Source organism: Cottoperca gobio, chromosome 13, assembly GCF_900634415.1.
Source record: "Cottoperca gobio chromosome 13, fCotGob3.1, whole genome shotgun sequence".
NCBI classification, from domain to species: domain Eukaryota; kingdom Metazoa; phylum Chordata; class Actinopteri; order Perciformes; family Bovichtidae; genus Cottoperca; species Cottoperca gobio.
Genome location: NC_041367.1, coordinates 13,655,924 through 13,681,745, shown reverse-complemented (window position 1 = coordinate 13,681,745; position 25,822 = coordinate 13,655,924). Strand labels below are relative to the sequence as shown.

The following is a 25,822-nucleotide window of genomic DNA, read 5'->3' as shown; positions in this document are numbered from 1 at the left end:
CATCAAGGATCTTCCTCTGAAGCCCACAGGCTGCGTCTGGGACTTATGATCATGTATGTGACCTGACGACAAGGACTCAGCTTCATCTGCAAGGAAGGTGTTAAGGGCAGCAGGAAGTGGCTGACAATAACCTGACTAAATATAAATGTTGCTTTCACCTTTTCCTCTCTAAATTTGTAATTAATTTAACAGGTGAAAATGTGACTATTTTAAGCAGGATGTATGAATGTGACATGATGAGCGAGTGTAAGATTTTCCTCATTTGTGTGAAAGCGTTCTTCAACCCAAATAAATGAATACAAATTGCAATTCTGCTAAATCTGCTTTTGTATACATTTATATGAATCTAGAAAATAACTACCGTAATTTCCGGACTATAAGCCGCAACTTTTTCCCCATTTTTCGACCCTGCGGTTTATATAACAGTGCGGCTAATCTATGGATTTTTACAGCTAACGGCCACTAGGGGAATTCCTAAATCTATGGATTTTACAGGTTACAGTCCACCGGATGCCGGAAAAGAGAGTGTTAAAACATCCACGATCACCAACGGGTTCCGAAAGGCTGGAATGCTGCGTGATGAAGAGGAGGACGCCGCCACAGCTGAGGCCTTTCAGAGGCTGTTCGATTCCGACAGTGACGAAGAGGAGTTTGTTGGTTTTGAGAGCAACATCGAAAGAGAGAGGAGAGTGGCTGACGAAGCCACCCTGAGCCTGTTCGTTTCCGACACTGAAGATGAGGACTTTGGTGGTTTTAGTACGCAGGAAGAAGACGAAGATGAGGATTAATGAATCCCCTCTGTGCACGAACCCTTACATATGGTAATTAAATATTAAAAAACCTGCGGCTTATAGTCCAGTGTGGCTTATATATGTACACATCAGTCAATTTAGCTTCTGCGGCTTATATTCAGGTGCGTCTTATAGTCCGAAAATTACGGTAATAATCAAAAAATTGGTTTCAGTGCTTTCCATACATTCCATAAAAACTATTCATATACATTGTTAATGCGTAAACCCTACTTAAAATGTTTCTAGTTTATTACAAAAGATTATCAAGCAAAAATTACATTATTTCTTAACCTGAAAAAAAAGTTTTTCAGCCATGAGTAGTTCCTGCACACTTCCTCTCTGGCTGCATACAACATGAAAACCTCCATGAACAAGATGATGGAACCTGTATGTAGCCTGTATGTAGCCTGTATGTTGCCTGTATGTAGCCTGTATGTAGCCTGTATGTTGCCTGTATGTAGCCTGTATGTTGCCTGTATGTAGCCTGTATGTAGCCTGTATGTTGCCTGTATGTAGCCTGTATGTAGCCTGTATGTTGCCTGTATGTAGCCTGTATGTAGCCTGTATGTAGCCTGTATGTAGCCTGTATGTTGCCTGTATGTAGCCTGTATGTAGCCTGTATGTTGCCTGTATGTAGCCTGTATGTAGCCTGTATGTAGCCTGCTACACCACTGCTTGCTGCTTGTTAAGCCTAATTGCTGTGAGAGTGAGGTAATAAGGCGATTTAGGTAAGTAAATGTGTTTTTGTTGGATGAACCCATCGTTTAGCTACAGTTGTGAACAGGAACTACTCACTCTGCATCGGGGAGAAGAAGACCTCAGACATGGGTGCAGCTTTGGTCCATTTGTACTGAGGGAGGGGTTTTCCATAACTAGGACTGACAGCTCAGAGTCACGTTGCCTTTCATCACTGGGTTCCCCATCATGCTGCACACTGGGGGAGAAGGAGGGACTGCAGAGAGAGACAGACAGACGGATGTAGTGCTATAGGTCAAGATAAGAATACAGGATCAATGACCTTGTGTTGTACTTGTAAGTTTGGCTTTAATCCACTGCCAACAAAGTTGGAGATTTCTCGGGGCAGTAGCTATATTGCATAAATTAAGTAAAAGTTTTAATCCCCGTTGTTTCCATCTGCTGCTGGAGGATGACATTATGACCTCAGAGCCAAGTGGCAGATGTGTTTTATTTTGACAGTGCTTACTCACATAAATATTTCTATGATCTGAAATCCTTCAAAGTATGTTTTTCAAATCCGAGGAAATGTGTGAGCTCTGTCACTGACCGCTCTGATTAAATCTGACCTTTGGAATTCTCCTCTGATGCTTTGGTCCATTACCTTTGACATTAAGGCGCACCTCTCCCAAAATGCCAATACTTCCAGGTATGATGACAGAGCAGACGTAGTACCCGGAGTCAGACTCCTGGGTGTTGTTGATGTAGATGGAGAGGTTGGCTGAGGGCATGGCTGCACTGAAGCCCACTCTTTTGGTGAACTCGTTCAAACCGTGCCCAATCTCGCCCGCGCTGAAGTTTATCACCTGAACAGAAAAAAGAAAACATGGAAACAGTGAACACAGCAGCATAGCATCATTGCATATAGTCAATTATCAATATTTAGAATTAGATTTCTAGTCTAACACTTTTTATGAAATACAACCAAATTTAGTAAATGACATTGTACACAGACGTTTCATTCTGGTTATTTGACTGAAATATTTGAAATTGTATTCGCTACGTCTATATTAAGATGTACAGATTAACTATATAATCAACGTCCTTCATAAAGATAATCCTGACATCTACAGATGGTGGATGTTGAATTTTAGGCTGATTTTCTGTTTGAGTTAAGCCCACAGGCACCGGACACTGACACTGTTTAGATTATATTAATCATGCAAAGATCCGACACACTCTGTCACACACACAGTACGTGCGGTTATGTGCAGTTTTACCAGCAGTTCGTGCCACATATAGGAGTTGCAGTAAAAAGTAGAGATGAAATGTCATTAGTGGCATCCTTTCGTTAATAACGGCCATCTTTCCTGCCTACTATAAACTACCCAGCAGCAGTGGTGTTGGCAATGATCCTAATCTCTGCAGATTATTTTACATATTAATAGATGGATCGTATAATATATACTGTATGTCATGCAATGCAAGAAATGCTCTTTTCCTCTTGCATGAAATTCAGAGGGGACATAGGCCAAGTACTTGTTGTTCAATTAGAATTCCTGAAATACATTTCTTAATTGCAATAGTATGAAAAAAGTTATAGTTTGCAAGGCTTCAACCAACAATTATGTTATTGACCAATTTATCTGTCAATTATTTTCTAGATTAATATATTTTAGAAAAATACCTGAATCCTTAAGTGACATCTTAATATTTCATCTAAACTGTTTGAACTCAAAAATATATCAAATTAAGATGATAGACAGAACACAGCAGCAAATCCTCACATTGGAAAAACTGGAACCAGATAAATCTTTGGCATTTTTGCTAGAAAAAAACCTAAAACTATCAATCAATTGTCAAAATATTTGCCCATTCGTTGTTTCAGCTCTAATATTTTGGTTTGTAAAGGTAACAATGCTATAGTATTAGTAGTAGTAGTAGTGGTAGTAGTAGTAGAAAGAGGAGGAGGATCAACAACACAGTTTAATCCCTTTAAAGACACTCTTCTTTCTATACTCACCCAGAGGTTAGAGTACGGTCAACTATACAGAACACTACAGATTGCAGTTCGACCTTCTCACCTGCTTTGGTTCTTTTCCCTTGAAGAGCCACATGACAGAGTTTTTGTTAATGTCTGAGCGGGGGGTGTACCAGGCGTGCAACATCACCATCTGGCCCCTGACCACCTCCATCTCTCCTCTCGGGAACTCCACATTTTTGGTGTCACCTGGAACAACAACAACACAAGAAACAGTTTGTCACTAATGTAATGCAGCAGAGGCACAGGAGCTGTTGCTGTCAGGAGTTGGAGCAGTCACCCTGTGTAATGCTTCAATTCCATGCTTGTTTGTGTTATGTGAGTTTTATTTCTTTATTTTTTTTTGGTCTTTGCATGTTCCTATGTTGGACCACATTTAAATGGTTATTGGATGATCACAATCAAGTTGTGTTATTGGTATGTTTAGTTTCTTATGACAGAATAAAATCTAATAACATATTGATAAAGTTAATCAAAATGAATCACTCAACTGCCTTTGCCATTTGTTCATTAGCACAATATGAAAACATTTAAATCAGAAGAAATATAAAAGAAATTGGGAAAAAACAATAATCCAGTCATCAAATTGAATTTCATAACTGTGACCTCAGATGATCTAATCTGTTCGGCTCCTTTATAATCACCAACAACCTCAGGGTCAGTCAATCCCACCCTGCTCTGACTTACACTTGACATATTGACATGTGTGTTGTCCTTTTGGCTTCTGTACATTCAGCCACCTGAACTAAGGCTGGACAAACTTATCAGATGGCAGCTGGCAAAAGCAGACGGAAGACACGTGCTTCAGTTGTGTAACTGAAGTGTAAAGTTGAATAAAGCTGCATTTGAATTAAATGATCATATTATATAGTGCATAGCTGACATTCTCCTCCTCCAACGATAAAGAACAGCACTGTTTTCCTCTTGAGGTCTCATTAGTTTCCACATGTCGAACTGTACCTGATCTCCTATGATAACTTCATACAAAGACTTACGATTAGGTTTTACAGTATTGCTTTTCCAAAACACTACACTGGTCTGTTTGCAACATGCAGTTTGCAAAACAACTTCATTCTCAACAATTAATCTCCAGACATAAAAAAAAAAGATCAACACATAAAGCAACTATTTTTCACTTTCTGAGTGCATGTGAGAAAGAAAATAACTCATTTTACGAATCAAAATGTAAAGAAAGAGCCGTTTCAGTGCATGATTTATGAGAAAGATAACGTTAATAATGTGGCGTTTAAGGACTCGTGCTCACAAAATGTCAAGAAAGTACAAAGCAACCGTCAAGAAAACGCTTATTATTTGAACATAGAAAACATGAGCAAAAAAGAAAGGATTGAATGAAGGAAGATATTAAAGAAGACAAAATGAGGATGTCCAACTCACAGGGTGCCCAGTCACCCGAACCGGACAGCTGAAGCTGGATCACCTGATCCCAGCAGTCGGTGTCCGCTTGTGTCTCCAGTTTGAAGATTGGTTTAAAATAACACGAAGGGGGAAAAAAAATCTTGGCAGCTAAAATCCTTCCACGGCAGAAAACACCATGAAAAGTGTCCCTCATGTGCTCAAATGGATGGACAGAGTGGATATATAGATAGAGGAAAATACACCAAGAGAGAGGGAGAGAGTTGTGATCCATAAACAGACAGCTGAAATCTCCACATCTGTTCAGCCAGGCACGCCTTCCTTCTTTTCCAGACGGAACGCGTGTAGAGGCAGGAGAATTAGGTGATTGGTTATGCTGGTGGGGCTGGGCGCTGGAGTACAGATGAAGAGGAGGAAAGTGTGCATGCGTGTGAGATTTTAAGCCAGGAAAGCAGAAGAGATAGAGAAACTAGTTGTTTGATTTATAGTTTTTCTGCAGTGTATTCTTATTCCTCTAGAGACAAAGTGACCCTGCCGCTGTGAGGCTCCTGTTCCTTAATTTCTGAATCTCTGAATCTGGTAAATCCTTTTGACTAATCCCTATACAATCCCGGGCTCAATCCTCTCACCTCACGTGAGCAAAAGAGCTCATCTGGACATGGATATGATGTGACACATGGTCACTTCAGCTACCAACGCTGCCATCATAATTATCATGGCAACAGCATTTACATTCTCTAAATTACAATTAGCAAATCGCTCTGCTTTACATTTAATCATTTATATCATGACAAGCCTGTTTGTGGCGTCCGCATGTTATGAGGTTGAAATGAGACATGCAGCATGTGAGCAAAACATGCACAGGAATATTTGATGCCACAAAATTTAAAAAAACAAAAAAACCTACAAATTATAGCCTACAGTAGATAAACTTGAGTAGTCAAATTAGTCTGATGAGACCCAAAATATAGAGACCCCCACATGATAATGTTTTACAGAGCGATCACAGACTACACACATTGTGTAGGCTATAGGCGTGAAGCTGCTTTATATAGTCTAGTTGTGTAATATTGTACAAAACAAGGTAATGGCACATAGCCTAATTAAAATACCTTCTCCCTTTCCAGAAACAGTAGGCCTAAGCTACATCAGTGTTACTATAAATTTACACGGCAACGATAAACCATCACTGAAACAGGGAAAACATTCTTGAATTGCTCAGTTGTTGTTGTTGTGAATAAATAAATAATAAATAAGAGACTTAATATTTGCAGAGAGCGCTAATGCTACTCTTAACTGTTGAGTAATACGCAGATGTTTCCATATCAGATGTTACTTACGCCACTACGATTCTATCATGACGCTAGCAGCTCTGTCAGGCTGCACATGTTATCGTTAGCATGCTAACATGCTCAAAATGAAAATGTTAACATGGTCATTTTTAGTGGGTGTAATGTCTACTTAGCTTAGTTTGTTAGCATGCTAACACTTGCTAATTAGCACTTTGGGCCGAGGCTGATAGTTGTAATAACTTCTGACCTGAAGTTATTACAATTCATCCTGAAAAAGAATATAGGCTAAATGTCTGTACAAAATCTAATGGCAATCCATCTGAGGAGATATTTCAGTCTGGATCAAAGTGGTGGACCATCATTGGCAATCAGCGGGAAATCTACAAACAGAAGAATCCATGGCAATGCTTTTATCAGCAACACATGAAAAGATGTCATTGTGTATTGTGGCAAATAAATGCAAAAATCTTCCGCCCAGTCTAATATTAAAGCATGTCTGCTATGCAGCATTTCCTAATGTCAGTGTCAAGCAGTAAAGCCATCTATTGGACATGCATGCAAGATATTATCTTTATTATCACCATCGTTCCTGCAGCCGTCAACATACCAGCCTGTTTTTGATTCATAACGTACAGCAGCCCCATCTCTTAGTATTTCCCTCACAAATCCTTTTAGTGACCGATTTCATTTCCAGCAGCTATTATTGTTTGTGTGTGTTTGAACTGCGATTGTTTCTACATGAAATCTCTCTCGTTGTATAATGCTGTGAAGTGTTGTGCAGGCTTCATGTAGATTAATATACATTGTGTAGGGGACACAATCAGAAAGGATCAGGTTGTACTGCAGTTGGATGAGACTTCTTCATATGAATGCTGCGATCGATGCAGATCGGAATGATATTCCATGATGAAGTAGGATAATGCCTTGTAGTCTCTGCACTACAGACTATGCTTGTGCTTCTTTGAGCAGGTTTATCCTCAAAACTGTGTCATTCAATTGTTTATTAAATGAAGGAAAATCTTCACTAATCCGGGGGCTGTCTCCATCTGGGATGTGTGTGTGTTCGGCTGCAGACACAGACAGGCAGAGGCAGTTCAAGACATGGATATGCGTATCAAGTCAATCTAAATCCTTCACAAGAAAAAGAAAAAAATCAGGAAATGCTGCCAATAAAAGGGATGCAGTTATGATACTATGTAGCCTCAGTAAACTCTGTCCTAATTACATTTGGCTAAAGGCAATCGCTCAGCCTAGCCACGCTTTATATCTGCTAATTGGATTCCTCTCTTTAGAATAAACAGTCTCTTTTTTTATTTCTTTCCTCTGCAGGGCATCCTGGCTATGAGATATTGGCGGAATCAACAGCAATTAAAATGGCAGGGACTCCGGACTCGCAAACCTGCACATACCAATCAAAGAAGAGACAACCCTGTCACGCATGTCTGAACTGGGGCACAATTAAGAGATACAATGTGAGTTTGTTGTGGGACCGTGAGCCGTCCATAGGGGGCAGCACATGCATATGATAAAAGAGATCATCTGATCATAGATAAAACAACAGTGGAAATTTTCATATCACCAAAATCTCTGAATATAAGACTCCAGGAATGAATAAATTAAGAGTAAACCGAAGCAACATAGGTAAATTGTGTAGTTGTGTGTAGTTGTGTAAATGACATTATGAAAACCAGGCTGAGCAGGTGCATCTGAAAATAAACAAGCAGGTGTCTAGTTTATTACTGAAATACATGTGATTTGCATGTCTAACAAGGCAACCTAATTCTGCTGTGTTGTTGTGATCAAATGAAGGATAAAAAGTCAGTCCCTCTCTCAAAGCCCTCGGGGAGCCACGAAGGCCTGTGTGAAGATTAACTGATCCTCTTTAACCAGCCCCACTCTATCTCTCCGAGTAATCTCTGCTTCCACCCATGTCTTCCTCTCCTGTGAGTCCCTCTCTGAAGCTAAAGCTTTAGCAGAGGCTCAGATTTAACCTCTAATCTACACCTCAACCCATCGATCCAATGGGGTGGGCCTGGAAAATGTACTGATAATCTGAAGCAGCAACAGGGTCTAAAGGTTAAAGGTCCTGCCACCAGGCTGGATGCACTTTTCGGTTTCCAAGTGATGTTGTAAAAGTTACACATTTGAAGTTACAGAAAATGTTTCATGTTTATAATAACTTATTTTACCTTTGCATTTATTTCAGACTTGTATTTATTCACATGTGTAACTTTCACCCTACATCACTTGAAGTAGGTCAATTCTTTCAACTCCAGCTCGGCACAGCAGGAAGTCTTTTTCCCTGGGGAGGAGGTAGACTTACAGCCTTCAGGTGGATGCTGGGGGTGGAGCTTTTAAAAAAGCTATTTGGACCGCAGCAACACAAGTAGCTCCAAGTTTCAGTATAGCTTTCAGGTGAGCGGTTTGGCAGCAGGCATGCAGCAAGAGTGAGCAGAGCACTGACGGTTAAAGTACAACGTCACTATTAAAAGAGTGTGTTGGATATATGGTGCAGTAAGGGGAAGGAATGCCATGTGAGTGGAGTAGCTGACTTGAGTTGACTGGCTGAACTAACTTCAACAAATGTTTCCGGTCAGTCGCTTTTGTGGTGGATGTGGATTTCACTCAATTTACATCAGGAATAATATTTAATATTAAATAACTTCATTACTAAAATTAATTTAGTCTCAATCTACTACATTTATTAATGTTGATATCAGCAGCATTCATGTAAATCCAATACTGGCATGAAGCAGTTCTGCTCTGACTCATTTCCTGCAACGATCAATTTTAACCAGAGATATAAAAGAAATATATACCTCCATATGAACAGTAAGGAAAAATAACGGCTGAAAAAATGGCTATAATCTTGTGGAATATATTGTAATATCGTCCAATCCTGTGCTACATCATTAAATGAAGGTTTTTGTTTCATGCATGAAACATTGCTCGTCTGATCTCTGCAGCATGTTTAGTCTGTGCTGAGCTGGGATCTGTGTCAGAGCAGTGATAACAAAGTCTGAAAATGACCCCATACACGCCTAGCCATGCAAGAACAGACAACATAATAATAAATTATGTAAGCGTCAGATTTCTTGTCCTCATTATAATCGTTCATTAGTCTTGATGAAATCTGGATGACCTTGAGTTATATTTTTATAAAGGAATTTAACAAGAGAAGAACAGATTTGCAAACTGTTACTGATTTGTTCACGTGAAATGAGGACAAACATGAACAAAGATTACGATTGAGCCAAAAAAGAATTCCCTGAATCTTTGACAGACAGCACAGGGAATGTAGGACAACAAAATAGCCTTGTTGGTGAAAAAGCGCCTTTTGGACTGACCCTAAAGGCTTCAAACAGATGGTGCTTTAATAATAAATATTAGGAAAGGCTCCTTTAAATTGGATTACATTAGTGTAATCTCTGCAGCTATTTTAAACCATTTTGAGTTTGCTATCTCATCATAGTAGCTTTAATCCCTCTTAACTTTTGATTGTGTTTAAATTGATTCTCCTCGCGCACATGGCTCCAAACTCCCACAACCTCCTTCTGGTTTTCACTGCAAACTCACTGGCTCTCACTCTCTCACACTTAATGTGAAGGCACGCAAACAAATAAACAAACCTCATCTTTGTTTGTTGTTTGCCGTATCACCACCTTCAGGTCAGATGTAGCAGCCCACTCATGACAGGAAAGTGTCATTCAGTTTGACACTGATGTAAGTCAAATACAAACATTTGCATCTAAGGAGTACTGAACCTGAAGTGAACGAAAATGCTTCTCATTTATTTGTGACTTTCCCTTCAGACACTCTAGTGTTAATTTTGTCTTTAAAAGAACTTGAAACTCAACTAAGTTAGTTCCTCCTCCTGACTTCGCTCATTGTCTCAGCACAGGATACGAAACTGCTGCATTGAAAAAAACCAGTTGATAATATTTTGTCTCCTCTTTTGAGAGATTTTGGTTACTTTGGCTGGGCTTCTTTCATCAACAATAGTGCATGTTGATATCATCACAGTTAGTGTTTAATGGCGTAGGTGCCATCTCGTTATCGTCTCGTTATCGTCTCGTTATCGTCTTGTCTCAAGTCATTGAGACAAGACTTAGTCTTTAGTAAGTTCTTATTAACAAAATTAGCACTGTCACACATTTGTTGGAGACCACAGTAACATTGAAGCAAAACCTCCCTGTTTGAAGGCTTTATAAAAGCTCTTGAAGCCGTCAATGTTCTCGACACAAGAGCCCGATCATCACCAATAAAACAATGCTAGCCTACTTCAGATGACTTCTGAGTTGCAGCCACTAATCCACATTTTGAAAGGGGATCATAACTGATCATAGACATTTAAAAAAACAAAAAGAAACAGCCTTGTTACACTCGTCATTCAGTAGGTAATTCAGACTCTTGCGTAAGGGCAAATATAAATGAAAAAATCCACATTCGAAACACTACGCAAGAAATCAATTCAGTAAAACCTAAAAAGATTATTAATTTCCTCACTGCCAGACACATTGATCTTGTCTGCCTACACATAAGTGGATGGATGAGGCCCGGGCGAAACATAAAGGATTGAGGCATTCCTCATCACAGAAACTATTTATAACCTTAATTTCCTGAACATTAAATCATCGAAATACGATTACTACCGCTACAACCTCGAATAATCATAAGACGTTCACTTCACTGACAAACAAAGCAGAGACCACAAATGTATTCACTGCATAATTGTGTGTATGCATGTCTTGTGTGTCTCTAGGAGCCCACTACAGACCAACGACCTTATGGACCTTTGCACACGCTTACCGCTTGTTCTCACATTACAATGTTTTCTTACATGCATGATTATGCAGTAAAAGTACAAGAGGAATGCATGCTTGTGTTCATGCTGAATGCCTTACATGTCTTCCCACAGCTCTGACATCCAACACATTTAACAACAATGTCTTCTGAGCTAAAAGACGAATAGGACACGGAGAAACAGGTTTCTATAGTCAGTCAGGTGGGCTTTGATCACATGCAAATACCACACACACACACAAACACGGGATATAGATGTTGGACATGTGGGAATACAAAGGCTCTTATTGTGGAGCAAGGTTTGTGGATTACGTAAATTGGTGGAAAGGTTTTTATTTAGTGATTGTGAAGCTAAACAACAAGTAGTTGACATCTTCTTATGTTGTGTTGGTGAGTCTGATTCAGACTACTTGATGCCAATGGCCTTTTCATCCCAGCTGTCCATCACAAGTCCTGCAGTGCCCTTCCTAACCCCTTCCCCTCCTCCTCCAACCAGCTCTTGGGTCCTAGTGGCAGGGAATGAAAGGCAAACCGAGAGCTTAAATGGGGCTGCAATGTAGCGCCGCAACAGAGCCCATAACAACCCTGCCACCCGTCACTCGGGTCTTTGAAGAAGATATTTTTAAACCATTAGTGTGGCACCGGGGCGTGTGTTGGCTGTTTTATCTCCCAGATCTGTCATGTGTTACCATGCACGAGGCGAGCTGTGCTGACAGAGTGACAGAGTGAGGGCCGATAGGGCCGCTGCTGCACGAGTCCAGGGTCGAGCTCAGCGGCTGAGGCCCCGACTGCCTCGCCACTTCACTGCCTGTGGGACACAGAGAGGACTCAATGCAGCGACACTGTAATTAAGAAGTTGAGTGATCTGATTTCAGATTTTCACTGAGCTCTCAGCAGAGAGGAATTACAGCATGAGGCTTATAATCTGTATACAAGATCAGATACTCAAATGCTTCCCAAGTTCATCATGGGAGACGTGTAGGGGACGGTCGTTAGGCATCTTCATGCAACATCTGGAGAGTGAAACAGTTCCCTCTCTTACGCGTTTATAAGTATCTTAGCTTAGCATTAAGACTGAAAACAGGAGGAAACACCTGGCCTGTCTTTGTTCAAATAGCCTGAGCGATACTTGGACATCTAAAAAGTCTGATTATCATTAACTGATTAATAGTATTTATTTTAATGGATGATTGATACAGACCCTTAAATTTGTTTTGTTTTTTAATTGTGATAAAGATACAAACTCAGCTGGACATCTCACACTTAAATAAATCAACTTGTCAGTGCACTTTGGTGTACAAACTATGTAATGCAGACACTGTTTTAAATAAAGTTACATTTAATTTGGCATTTCTGTTAGGCCATGAACAGCAACTTACTGGAGACTTTGCTAGTTGCCTGGCAACTGCTCAGAGCCAAAAGATTATCCGACATGTGACCTAATGTATGATAGTGAGTTGTTGTTTGTACACTTCACTTAAACAAACAAGACATGATGCATTAGTGAGCTTTAGATGTGCTGGTAGGCAGATTTAGTTACTTTTGTACAGAGCCAAGCTAACTGTGTCCCCCAGTTTCCTGTCTTAATGCTAAGCTAAGATAAGCTAAGCTCTAGCTTCATGTGTACCATGCAGATATGAGAGTGGTGTCAACGTTCTCATCTAACTTTCCCCCAGTAAGGCCATGCCACTAACGGTAAAAGAGAAGGTCTGAAATCAACCAGACACTGTGAGGTTAAGTCTGGGTCCATGTGCCCCTGTGTAAAAATCAAACACTGAGAATATCATCAGTTCCCACAGCCAGAGCTACTCCCAAAGCCCAGGTATAGATTTTATAAAGCGAAATCCAATCTATATAACTGACTTTGAGGTTACAAATCAATATGATTCATCAGGGTTTTTTCATGAATTGAGCCATTTGTTTTATGGGGGAAAAAACACATTGTGCCATTTCACTGCATTTAGAAAATGTACCAACAAATTCTATACTTAAACCTTTTTGATTGAACAGCTGCGAGCTGGAGCTTAAAACAAAGCTGAAGAGAGCAGTGGGAATGAAGCAAAACAGTTAAGTTGTGGGCTGTAAAACCAAAACAATGGGCTGATAACTAAAAGCGATGCTTTTTACATTACACACATTTGTCATTTGATCCATTGTTAATATATATATATATATATATATATATATATATATATATATATATATATATATATATATATACATACAGTATATCTCAAAAGTGAGTACACCCTTTAGATTTTTGCAAATATTCTGTTATATCCTTTCAGGGGATAACATTATCCTACTGAAACTTTGATATAACTTAAAGTAGTCAGTGTGCTGCTTGAATAACAGTATAGATTTATTGTCCTTTGAAAATTACTCAGTACACAGCTGTTAATGTCTAAACAGCTGGCAACAAAAGTGAGTACACCCCATAGTGAACATGTCCTAATTGTGCCCAATGATGTTGTTTTCCCGCCCTGGTGTCATGTGACTCGTTAGTGTTACAAGGATTCAGGTGTAAATGATAAGCAGGGCTGTTAAATTTGGTGTTTTGGGCACAATTCTCTCTGAATGCTGGACAACATGGCACCTCATGGCAAGGAACTCTCTGAGCGGCTGAAAAAAAGGATTATTGCGCTTCACAAAGATGGCCTTGGCTATAAGAAGATTGCCAACACCATGAAAATGAGTTGCAGCACAGTGGCTAAGATCATACAGCGGTTTTCCAGGACAGGTTCCACTCGGAACAGGCCTCGCCAGGGTCGACCAAAGAAGTTGAGTCCACGTGCTCAGCGTCATATCCAGAGGTTGGTTTCCAAAAAGACGTGCGAGTGCTTCCAGCATTGCTGCAGAGGTTGCAGAAGTGGGATGTCAGCCTGTCAGTGCCCAGACCATACGCCGCACACTGCATCAAATCGGTTTGTATGGCCGTCGCCCCAGACAGAAGCCCCTTCTGAAACCGATGCATAAGAAAGCCCGCAAACAGTTTGCTGAAGACAATGAATCCAAGAACATGAGTTACTGGAACCATGTCCTGTGGTCTGATGAGACCAAAATAAACCTGTTTGGGTCAGATGGTGTCCGGCGTGTGTGGCGGCACCCTGGTGAGGAGTACCAAGACAAATGTGTTTTGCCTACAGTCAAGCATGGTGGTGGCAGCATCATGGTCTGGGGCTGCATGAGTGCTGCCGGCACTGGGGAGCTGCATTTCATTGAGGGACACATGAATTCCAATATATACTGTGACATCCTGCAGCAGAGCATGATCCCCTCTCTTCGGAAACTGGGCCGTAGGGCAGTTTTCCAACATGATAATGACCCTAAACACACCTCCAAGATGACAACGGCCTTGCTGAAGAAGCTGAAGGTTAAGGTGATGGACTGGCCAAGTATGTCTCCAGACCTAAACCCAATTGAGCACATGTGGGGCATCCTCAAGAGGAAGGTGGAGGAGTGCAAGGTGTCCAACATCCGTGCGCTCCGTGATGTCGTCGTGGAGGAGTGGAAGAAGATTCCAGAAGCAACCTGTGCAGCTTCTGGTGAATTCCATGCCCAGGAGGGTTAAAGCAGTGCTAGATAACAATGGTGGTCACACAAAATATTGACACTTTGGGCACAATTTAGACATGTTCACTATGGGGTGTACTCACTTTTGTTGCCAGCTGTTTAGACATTAACAGCTGTGTACTGAGTAATTTTCAAAGGACAATAAATCTATACTGTTATTCAAGCAGCACACTGACTACTTTAAGTTATATCAAAGTTTCAGTAGGATAATGTTATCCCCTGAAAGGATATAACAGAATATTTGCAAAAATCTAAAGGGTGTACTCACTTTTGAGATATACTGTATATACACCATTGTTATAAATCTGATATCCTCAGAACCAAAAGTGAAACTGTATGGTAAATCCTGACCCTTAAATGCCAGTATTGGATTACATGAAACCTTAAAGATGTTTTATGAGATATTCCATAGACAACTAATTTAACGCTGTATTTGTGGACTCACAATATTAGTTATTTACTAAAGCCAAACTTGCCTTTTTCAAAATTCCATTTTCCAATTTTCAAAACAGTTTTCATAAAGAAAATGTATCTGTTTAGAAAAATATGTTCAACAAAGGAGTTAAAACATCAATCCACATTTTGAAGATTTCATTTTATAAGTAATGTCCTTTTGGAGTCCACTATAATACATCATGTCTTGGTCAAATTTAAATTACAGTGAGCTATATATTAACCATACCTTACATCTTTACTTTAATCTCAGAAATGAGGTGATTAATAATTAACAACACCTGGTGCAGGAGCCATTGCATAGGTGAAATCAATATTTAAATATAGCATGCCATTTAAACATGTATTTAGGACAAGGTAGAAATAATTCACTGCACATTTCCTAATATAGCAGGAAAAAAGAAAGCCTTTTGGAAATGTGACAGCCTTGTAAAACCTTTGAAAAGCTTGAAATGCTGTGATGAATCGCTCTCAAAAAAAGGGCTTTGTGATAAATGGTGCTTTCCATAGTGGGAAGTTGCATTTTCCAAATTCCCAGTTGGCAATTTCAACTGGAACGCAGCCTGAACGTCATTCCAAGCTCCTACATTCAACTTCCCAGTACAAATGCACTAAAAATTGTGTCATGCAGGAGAGTCGGGGCTCAGATGTTCAGTGGAGCGCCTGCCCTCATCTCCACTGTATATTCTATCCAACACGTCTGATACACACAGATGAACCCACATGTCCACATATAGTACAGCTGAGTGGGTTCTGGCCAAAGGTGAGAGCTGCAGCTCAGGGCAATATAGAGACCGTAGCACATTTCTCCCACCTCATCCCAGTTCATTTCCTGCTGCTCTGCTCTCCACTTTCCTCTGAGGACACGTTAAAGGGGTAAGTAAAACCAAATCAGCCTGTGAGACAATGAAAAATGATCCAGGAAGTCTATTTGGACTGAAAGATCCATGACTTTGAAAGCTTATGAGACCTCAGAACACGTACATGTACGTGGCCTTAATCCTATTGATATTTGGCCATGCAGATAGTTTGGCTTTAACTTCAATAAATATCTACTGCAAGACTTGCCACTAATAAAATGCAGGTGTAATGGAGCTCAAAAATATGAATTAAATATTATGTCTGAAAATCTAAACAGAAATCCAGACAGTGTCCCAGTTACATTGGATCAATCCGCAGACCCCACTGTGTAGATGTTTTTTAACTAGACATTAGAAAATAGTTCCCAATGAAAATTGTGGAATATCAAAAGAAACTTTCATCTTAAATAGAGTCTTTTTCCAGGGAGATAATTTGGGTGAATTGACACTGAAACAGTTACTTTACCTTTGTCTGCATTTCACCCAAATTATTACACACACACACACACACACACACACACACACACACACACACACACACACACACACACACACACACACACACACACACACACACACACACACACTATCTGAAACTGCAGCTGCAAAAAGAGATTTGGCTGTAACAAACATTTGGTTTGGCAGCTAATGATGTCATAAGATGCCATAATTGCAAATATTTATGCAGTTATGGTACAAAAAAACAGAGTGAATTTGAGTATTACAAATACATTTAAACTTAACCGTGCTCTCCTGTGAATATCCTGTTCTTAAACTGCCAAATATTTGGATTTATACAACAGAAAAAAAGTGAAATGGTTTGTATAACATGTATAAAATTGGATGTTTAGTCCATCAGCGCTGCAGGTCCAGGCAGCAGTTATTACTGTACAGTGCAGCAGTGTGTGTAGGAGCCAGCAGTGTTCATGTGTGACATTTTACGGCTGAACAAAGTGGGTTGTAGTCGTCTGTTTGGCACTCTCGCAAATCACAGACATGATTAATGTGGTGCAGTGATTTGTACAGGTAATTTCGCTCTAGCTCTACTTCCCTGCTGTGCATTACCGTGCTAATGTGACACTTTATTGATCCCTGTGGGGAAATTTTCTCTTCACATCAAGGTGTAAGTTCAGTAACAGGAGAGCGCCCCACAGCTGGTAAAGATTCAGTGTCACGTTGAAGGATGTTTGCCGACATGGTAGTTTAAACTCGTTGCTTGTGGTTGAAGCGTGGTTACCAAACTCAATATGTTATAATGCTGCCTAAGGTCTGTTGTTTCCATTTCAGCATGTTTCCAGTAAGAGCACATTACCATTCTGACTGCTTGATTTATGTAAAAGTAAATGTACAGGAAAATTGGAAGATGAGTGATTCAATGAGTAGGCATTATAAACTGGTCTACATGTCTTTTATTTCAATACTAATATCTTGTTTGACACAAGATAGCCTAACATGTTTCATTATACAATAAACAATCTATTGTACAACAAAATGAACAAAACCAAGCAAAAGTCTTCTATGGCAACATAGGTATCAAACATGTAGTGTAACGTAACGGACTCATCGGCCTCACAATACCTCTCACTTCTTCCTCAGCCAGTCGCTGACACAAACTAGGTTATTTACATTCTCAGATGTCAAGGCTGCTCTCTTCTTTTGCACTATGTTGCCTGCAAGTGAGAAAAGTCTCTCACAAGGGACAGAAGTGGCAGGGGTGGCTAGATACTTGCGAGCCAGTGCAGACAGCTGTAGATGGGTCCCTGCCACCACTGCAGTGGGCACTCTTCCATGCTGATGCTGGACTCTGCTTTATAGAGGCTCAGAGCCCTGTTAGGCCCCATTTCGCCATCTGAGTCTGAAGCCAACAGCAGGAGGCTCCTTTTCTTCTTAGCTGGCTCCTCTGAGGGCCCTGGAGTAGCTTTGCTGGGTTCTTTTTGCAGCAGTGCCTCAAGGCTGGTCCACACCTCTTGTCTCTCTCCTCTTGGAAGATAGTTTAAGTCCTTGAAACGTGGGTCAAGTGCTGAAGCCATCTTGAGCCATCCATTATTGATCTTAGCTTGCCGTTCGGATAAGTCCGTCTTAAAGGCGACCTTGAACCTCTTCACGCAGGCTGGGTCCTCATCCGAGACCTCCATGGTGCGGTAAAGGTGGCAGAGAGCAGGCAACACCACAGAGCATGAGACATAAGTCTCACCCCCAAGGATCTCAGTCACATATCTGCAGTGGATGTTAAGAGAGGCATACAGTAAGTTTTATATTATTAGAGTGATATCAATACATCAGTACATTTAATTCAGGAAAATGAATTGAATTTAGGCTATATTGCACCAATCAAAAAGCTATGCAAAACAAAAGACAGTAACAAGTAAATCCAATTTTAATAAAATTGTTAAATGTGGGTGTGTGGCTGTTTTTACCTGCATGGTTCAAGGAGGGTCTCCAGCCTCAGTTTGTCCCACTCAGATGTGGCCAACATGACTAACTTGTGCTTCTGTCGGCCCAGCGTTGCCTTTACAGCCTCCTGGTTCTTCAGCAGACGAGAGATCATGGCGAGCGACGAGTTCCATCTTGTTGAAACATCCTGTATTAGTTGCTCCCTCTCTTGCCCAAGTTCAGTCTGCTGTTGGTGTAGTTCCTCCGTATTGGCAGGGTAAGGCAGATTGCTTACTGAGGTCCAATGATCCCCAGTCAGGGCAATATATTCCGCTTCCACCAATACATCATCTTTTGCTCTCTTTTCGGTGTCGTAAATATGGTGAATTTTGGACACAATTGTACTCCTCGACGGCGGCTTAAAAGTTGTGTCATTTGACTCTATCCGTAAAACCTTTGTTAACCCCCTGTCCTCTACCACCGAAATTGGCCTGCAGTCCATTGCAATCCATATCGCGATTGAATTGGTTAATCTGTCAGAGGTAGATTTACTAATTCTGTTTCTGAGCGCCTGATCGAGAGCTTTGACGAGGCTGGTCGCTCACCTTGGTGCTTGCTAGCTCCGAGCTAGCTGCTAAGTGCTTTGCTCTGAGATGATATGTCAGGCTAGAAGTACTGCGATGATAGGAAAATTCTTTTCTGCAGGAATTGCACAGAACGGTGCTCCTATCTACAGTTCCATCCGGGCGTTTATTAAATGTAAACTGTCCATTCAATGGGCCAAGTAGCGTGTTCTCATCTGCTTCCATCATGATGCCGCGTCGGTGACGTAAAGAGTCAAGGGGCATCTAAGAGTGCGATTAATCTGTGCTCCGTGCTTTCGGACCTCCGTGCGACGGGGGAGGGATCAAAAGTCAGGGGCATCTAGCTGCGCGATTAATCTGCGTTAATATTTTTAACGCGTTATTTTTTCTGTGATTAATTCATTGAAATTAACGCGTTAATTTGACAGCCCTACTTAGTAGTAGTTAAAGTAAAAGTACAGTTGTATTCAAAGTCGTACAGGGCCAGTTAAAAATAATCTGACGAAAACAATTCTACCATCCACATTATATAATCAATCTGTCCATTAATTATATTTAAGATTTTGCTGACAGGTTCCTGGTTTAGGTGAAGGTACTTGGGCTTCACTTCTGAATATGTGCTTTAGATCAGGGGTTCCCAAACCAAACATTTTGAATATTATTTAATTCAAGTTTCATCTTTTATCTCTCCTGCCTCTCCTGAAGAAACTATCAAACTCATTTTTTTATTGCCCATGTTACCTAGCGAGCTACATTCAATCAGGCAAACAATTGAGGCATCAAGTATTTGAATATTGACCTTCTTTACTTAAAAGATGCAGCACACACAAATTGCACCAGGTTTCAAGGCAACTATTGCAAAAAATAGCCTGGAATAGCAGGTACAGACGTATAATTTAGTGTTTTGGGAGACACAGCTTTTGATAAACCATTGGGAGGTGCTCTTACAACCTGTGTGATCATCTCACAGCTCATGTTCCTTGCTCTGTCGGAGGTCAGGTAAAAAATGTTTTATCAAAACCGACAGTAATTATGTCAAAAACAAATGTGAACATTTCCTTTAAATTGACAGCAGACTTAAAAGCAGATTGCTCCGACAGAATGGTTATCGGTGAGTGAGCGAGGGAAGGATTGTGTGATTAAATGATTTCTTTTTTAAACATCTTACGACAGATTCCCAATAAATAACAAATGCACTCATAAACACACAATCGAGATGAATTGTTGCAACGTGATGGTCCCTATAATTTAGTTATATAACCTTAAATCTTTCACACTTTCTATTTCCAAGGAATTAAATACATGATGTCCAATATACACATGCACACACACAGAACGATTAGTCGACAATTACGAGCAGCTGTAATTTAAAGTCGGTGACAGGATAGTAATCAACATGGATTATATCAAAGTGTAAAAAGGATGTGATCCCCCCCGACCTGATGGATTAAGCTGGAGAGGTTCTTAAAGCCTCTCGAGGGTCTGCTTGTGAATGCATTATAAACTGTGCTTTTGTAAAAGTGCTCCCTTCAGTGTTAAGACAGAGAACAGTTGCTCCCCTGAGACTGATGAAAGAGATGTATTTTGTGTAATCCTCTTGAGCTACTTTACTTTTCTCCACAATAAGAAAATAAAAGCTGGTGTCTTAATGACGGAGGTGTAGGCTCAGAAACAGATGGGAGACATGGATGAACTTCAGTCTGGTTATCGGAGATCTAATGTCTATTTGATTTGTAATGTACATCTGATATAGCATCTGCCACAGAGTATCAAACCTTAAATCTTAAATGTGTCAGTACCGCTGAGTACGAAAGTACTGATATACAACTAATGATTATTTTCATTATCAATTGATCTGCTGATTATTTCTCCTTTAATCGATTAATCATTTAGTCTTTAAAAAAGTGACACATTTTCTAGAGCCCTGGTTGATGTTGATGTTCAAATTGGTGTTTGTGTCTGACCAAAAGACCAAATGGCTAAAATATTCAGTTTATCATGAGAGAAGAACCGCAAACCACCACAACGAATAAGAAGCTGGAACTAGGGAACAGACAACAAGACCTCTGGCAGGACCAAATGAATGCCCTATCTCGCAATGTTAACACAAGTGAAAGATAATTCATGTTTCTGCCCCTTGATTTGAAATGTAATTAGTTCTTTCTTGGTCCATGCGACACCCTTCCACCAAGTTTTAGAAAAATGGGACCAGTAGTTTTTCCTTAGTCCTGCTGACAAACAAACAAACCGAACCGAAAACATAACATAATGAAGGGCAGCAACATCTTGGGGCTATTCTGAGTGTGTTATCCTATCTTATTAATCTTGATATAAAAACATGCAACACAAACAAAACTCCTGAATCAGACAAGCTTTTTAAAATCAAAACAAAACATAATTTCAGAATCATAGTCTAAACCCTGGAGGCTTAATGGTCACAGTGTTTTTTTTATGCTGCTGTATGTGGCTGATGCTCCACAATACGTGTTAGAGTGCCATCTCTAAATCTCTGCTTCTGCATGATCCGTGTGGACAGTTGGCAATTAGGGGTTAAGCCTTTAATTCTGCCACAGTTCAACAGAGCATTGATTAGTTTGGATGGATGGGGCCACCGATGGATGCGAAAGTTGTGTTTGTGGTGGAAGAGGTAATTATGGATGGAAAGGTAAATAGAGGGTTTGTGTGCAGATAAAATAAAACGCTTAATGTTGTGCATCTTCTGATTTTACACGTATGTGTGTGCTGTGAGGAGAAATGCCCTTCTGAGTGTGTTCTGCAGCAGCAATTAGAGCCAGGCACACAGGGATGTTATAGACACATTTGTGCTGACTGAATGGCGCCTGCTGCCCTTTAACCTCTGCAGCCTCACACCCACTCTCCGCTCTGAGCCTCCTTTCCCCTGTCATGTCTATCAGCAGCAACCTCACAGATAAACGATCACCGTTTCTCAGGTCAGGTCGCTAAGCCGCCTCTCTACACTCTAATCTTATTATCAGCCCAAGCTGGCTTTGGCAGGGAGGGAGACAGGAAAGACAAAAGTCGCACACAAGAAGACATCATAACATGACCACTGTCCTTTGACTCGGGAGACAATCCCATTATAGTGCAAAGACAAACCTGGTAGTAATGAGCATGGCCAGCCTGTGTCTGGTTGCCAACTATTCAATAACACTATGCTGTAGATAGAAGAAGAATTAAACAATCGTGTTAGATTGGAATTGTTTTGGGACTCAAACAATCGCTTTATTTGTGAAGTGAAACCACATCGCCCAGCAAGAAAACAAACCAATTTCAGCTGTTGCACGTCATACAAAAAGCTAACATTCTGCATCAAGCATTCATTCTGGACTCAACAAATACTGTGTTGTCCGTTTAGATTTGAAACATGAAGCAGCCTCCAGGCTCTGACTTTGTGCCATGAAACACTATCCTGGTGAAAATTGCTTCTCTTTAAAGCCATTTAAAAGAAAACAGTCTTCGAGGAAGAGAAGCGAGCTCGTGAGAGCACAAACCATTGTCGTGGCCTTCAGCTAAAGCAATTAAGTCTAAGTGTTGTTAAACTGCTACTGTCCCCTCGCCCCACCCAACTCTCTTTTAAAAGAAGTATAAATACGTTTGTGACTGGGGAGAAGTATTCACACTTATATATTATATATATTTTGTGCACAGAGCAAATATAATTTCCTTGCTACTCTTCAAATCTACTGCACCTTCTTTTATTCGGTTTATATTTGAAGTGAATCAGTTGCTTTTCACTTAAATGAATGCTACCATGTACTTGTGAAACAGATATCCGGATTGACTGTGATTATCTTGTCCCCTACAATATATTGCTCTCTATAAGAGGAAAGGTTATCCAGAAAACACCAAGACAGAAAACTGGTGGGCGGAAACAAGCAATGCCATCCAACGTGATAGAAGTGTAGAAACTTATGTGAAAAGAATTTCTATAAATAACTTATTACACAACATATCTTTTCAAAAACCTGACCTTTACATGCTCTTTTTTTTGCATTTTACTTGAACTTTTCAACTCTGGGAAACTGGGATTTGAAAATAAAAAGACTTCTAGTATTGCAGGGAAAGCTGTACGTCCTCAGCAGTTACAATACTTTTCTAATTTCAAATCAGTGAGGACAGACGAGTGCTCTGATTAGCACAGTCGTCTCCACTCCAGGATTTCACTTAAAACTCCAGCATTATCTATGTCCAGACTTTGTCCTTCTTCTGGGTAATTAGTTGGTTTCAGTTTGGACGAGAACATATGAATAATTAAATACGGTCTTAAATGCAACACAACCAGCTGAAGTTTGGTCCTGAATCATTGATTAATCACCAACTGACTTGCTACACGATAGAGCACTGGTAATTTTAAGGGTATGCAGAGCTTCGTTTTGCCTTCGCGCTGAATAATAATAATACATCTCTGTAGTTATTTGTAGCAACTTTATCCTTTCAAGCTCTTAAAAGCAGCTTTTAACCTCTGCTTTGTTGTCGGTCAATACTGTAGCTGTGAAACTCATTTTGAAACAGAGGGTGAGAAAAATGAGAACAATAACAATCATGCCATCTGTATTTACAACAACAGTATTTAGGATTATATCAATCATTGTGTATTTCATACAGTACCATCAGAAAACATTAAATAAGGAACTATTAATACAATTGACAGGCCTCTCACAACAACATTCAAATTAAACATAATCAGATGTAACGAAACATCACTTTTACTAAATAGCACTAATAGTAGGGCTGCATAACAATTTCAAAATGTGCCACCTTTTATGTGCATGTACAATCAGTGTTGATGGTAAATGTAGTCGATTGAAGCAATTCCCAGTTTGTGTTATTGACCTAGAAAGCGATGCAAACAGAAATTAAATCATTGTGCTGCAATTAATTTCAGTATGGGCAGTTTATGTTGGATGCTGTCGCTGCCTGAAGGTTTTACAGCTCACTTGGACTAAGGTGTGCTGGAGACCTTCTTCACCTGAAGACAAACGGGAAAATACAACCAGCAGGGCCGATGACCAGAGTGAGTATTTGTCACGCTGCGTGACGCTATGTTTTTGCTTTTAGCTCAAGTATTACCTATTACCTAGGGTGGTTATACATGCCGACGTTGGACAAGCAGTACTGACTGCATTGCAACCTCTTGTTCCCCAGAAACATTCTATAGTATATTTTTCACAGTCTTACTTAATTTCCGGTTTGATAAGCACATTGCACCATCATATTGTCCAAAAAGTTACCCAGTGTATCGTCACCCCTCACGATGTTTGTTGTCTTCTCTAAGGCAACTTGCAATTACAATGACCACTGTGTTTTGTGTTTACAGTAGCTGATAACCTTACAGTATTTGATCAGTACTAGTACCTTCCAGTGAATATTCCCCTTCTTTCCTGTATTGTGAAAGTCCTCAATGGCAGGACAGAGATGTGTCTTCTGTCATATAAAGTTGTTGGACTGATCATTTTTAGGTTCATGACCTTTGAAAAGTCATTCACCTCTGTGATCATTCTGCCTGTAACTAGAACAGAAGAAGCAGCAAGCAGGTCAACTTCTGGCCTTCCTGGAACATCAGGGGATGATTTCCATGTGCCAGAAGGTCCTGTGCAACATTCATCTGTGCGCCAAAAAATTAAACATCAGTGTTATTCATTAACCTGATGAGCCAGATGTTTTTTTTCTCGAAAAATCGGAGAAGCCTTCATTGGAAACTGCTTGGAAAAGGGCTGGCACTTTCAAAAAATGATTGGCAGGTAATTAGATAAACCATCTGTCAATCAAACTCTTGCCAGGCCAGTCCTTCGGTACCGGTCTTTGCTCTTTTTTTCAATGAAGAAATAGTCTCCAGTTGATGCTATTGCAGCATCTACGCTAACCTCTTTAGGGCCACCATCGTTGTTTTTAACAAAGTGCCGTCTCACCTTAACCACGTCCGTAGCTGCCAGTAGCTCCTCACAGGACGCTGATTGGTCCGGTCTCCGGTTTACCGACACAAACTCATTACTTGAGCACTAATGCATCCAGGCATGGATTTATTGTTTTGAATTACTACATTTACCATCAACACTAATTGGACATCCACATCAAAAAGGTGGCAAATTTTCCCTTTAAGAATATAGGATGTACATGTCGGCTAATGGATTTATCAATTCTGATCTTGTAAAGCTACATCTCATACACACTTAATATGCATAATGTTTGCAGGTACGTTTACAGCCATCAAGCATGGTTTCTTCCCACGAGAATTTCACTTTATTTGGTGGCGATTTTATCCCGGGCGGTCCGAAGGCGCTCAGTAAAAATCTAGTACATCTTCAGAATGTAAACTTGGTAAACTTAAAATCAGTACACCGCTTGGTCCATTTCACTTTGAAAATGTCCGTAGCTCTGCCACACAGGGAAGTGTTAGAGACCCTTCTTCTGACGATACCCTCACATGCTCTGTACTTTACATTTAGTAAATTTGTAATAATTTATTAAAGTTGCATTAATCTTTTGTTTCCAAGACTCCAGTGTGTGTTTGTTTATTCCTAATACTCTAAGACTAGACACATGTTGTGGGGACTGATACGATGTATGCTTTTTTCCCCCCTTTCATCTTCAAGGAAATGTCTTCACATATTTCGACAGGCAGAATATAATATAGTCTGTAGGTGCAGTTTTCAGGACTGAATTACTTCTCCTACGTCTCACCAGTTTCAGAATACATTCTGTATTTTAGTGTCAGACTTGATACCGGAGAAACTTCATGACTTCCACCTTCCGATCTGAAATGAAGCATATTTGATGTCTAAGCTTTGCAGGTAAAGGTGCCATGGTTACTGTGCTTATCAGGTGTGAGCAGGTTTCTCAGAAGCAGCTGTGTTCGCCAGATCAATTTAGAGGACCAACCAACCTCTGGGCTGGAAATAGAAATAGCAAATTCCCCTCCTGAAAAAAACTATATGGAGGTAAGACTCCCTCTATAGATCCTAATGTAACTTAGTGCATGACT

At 40.3% G+C, this 25,822-nt stretch overlaps 1 protein-coding gene across 1 annotated transcript in view; it reads right to left on the bottom strand.

Annotated features, from left to right (window-relative positions):
- esamb (endothelial cell adhesion molecule b) overlaps nucleotides 1-25,822 on the bottom strand; it is a 41,884-nt gene that overhangs the window by 6,046 nt on the left and 10,016 nt on the right. The window contains 4 exon segments of the mRNA XM_029445882.1: nucleotides 1,587-1,665; nucleotides 1,667-1,743; nucleotides 2,131-2,332; nucleotides 3,551-3,696. Of these exon segments, the coding sequence (XP_029301742.1) occupies nucleotides 1,587-1,665; nucleotides 1,667-1,743; nucleotides 2,131-2,332; nucleotides 3,551-3,696 (504 nt within the window).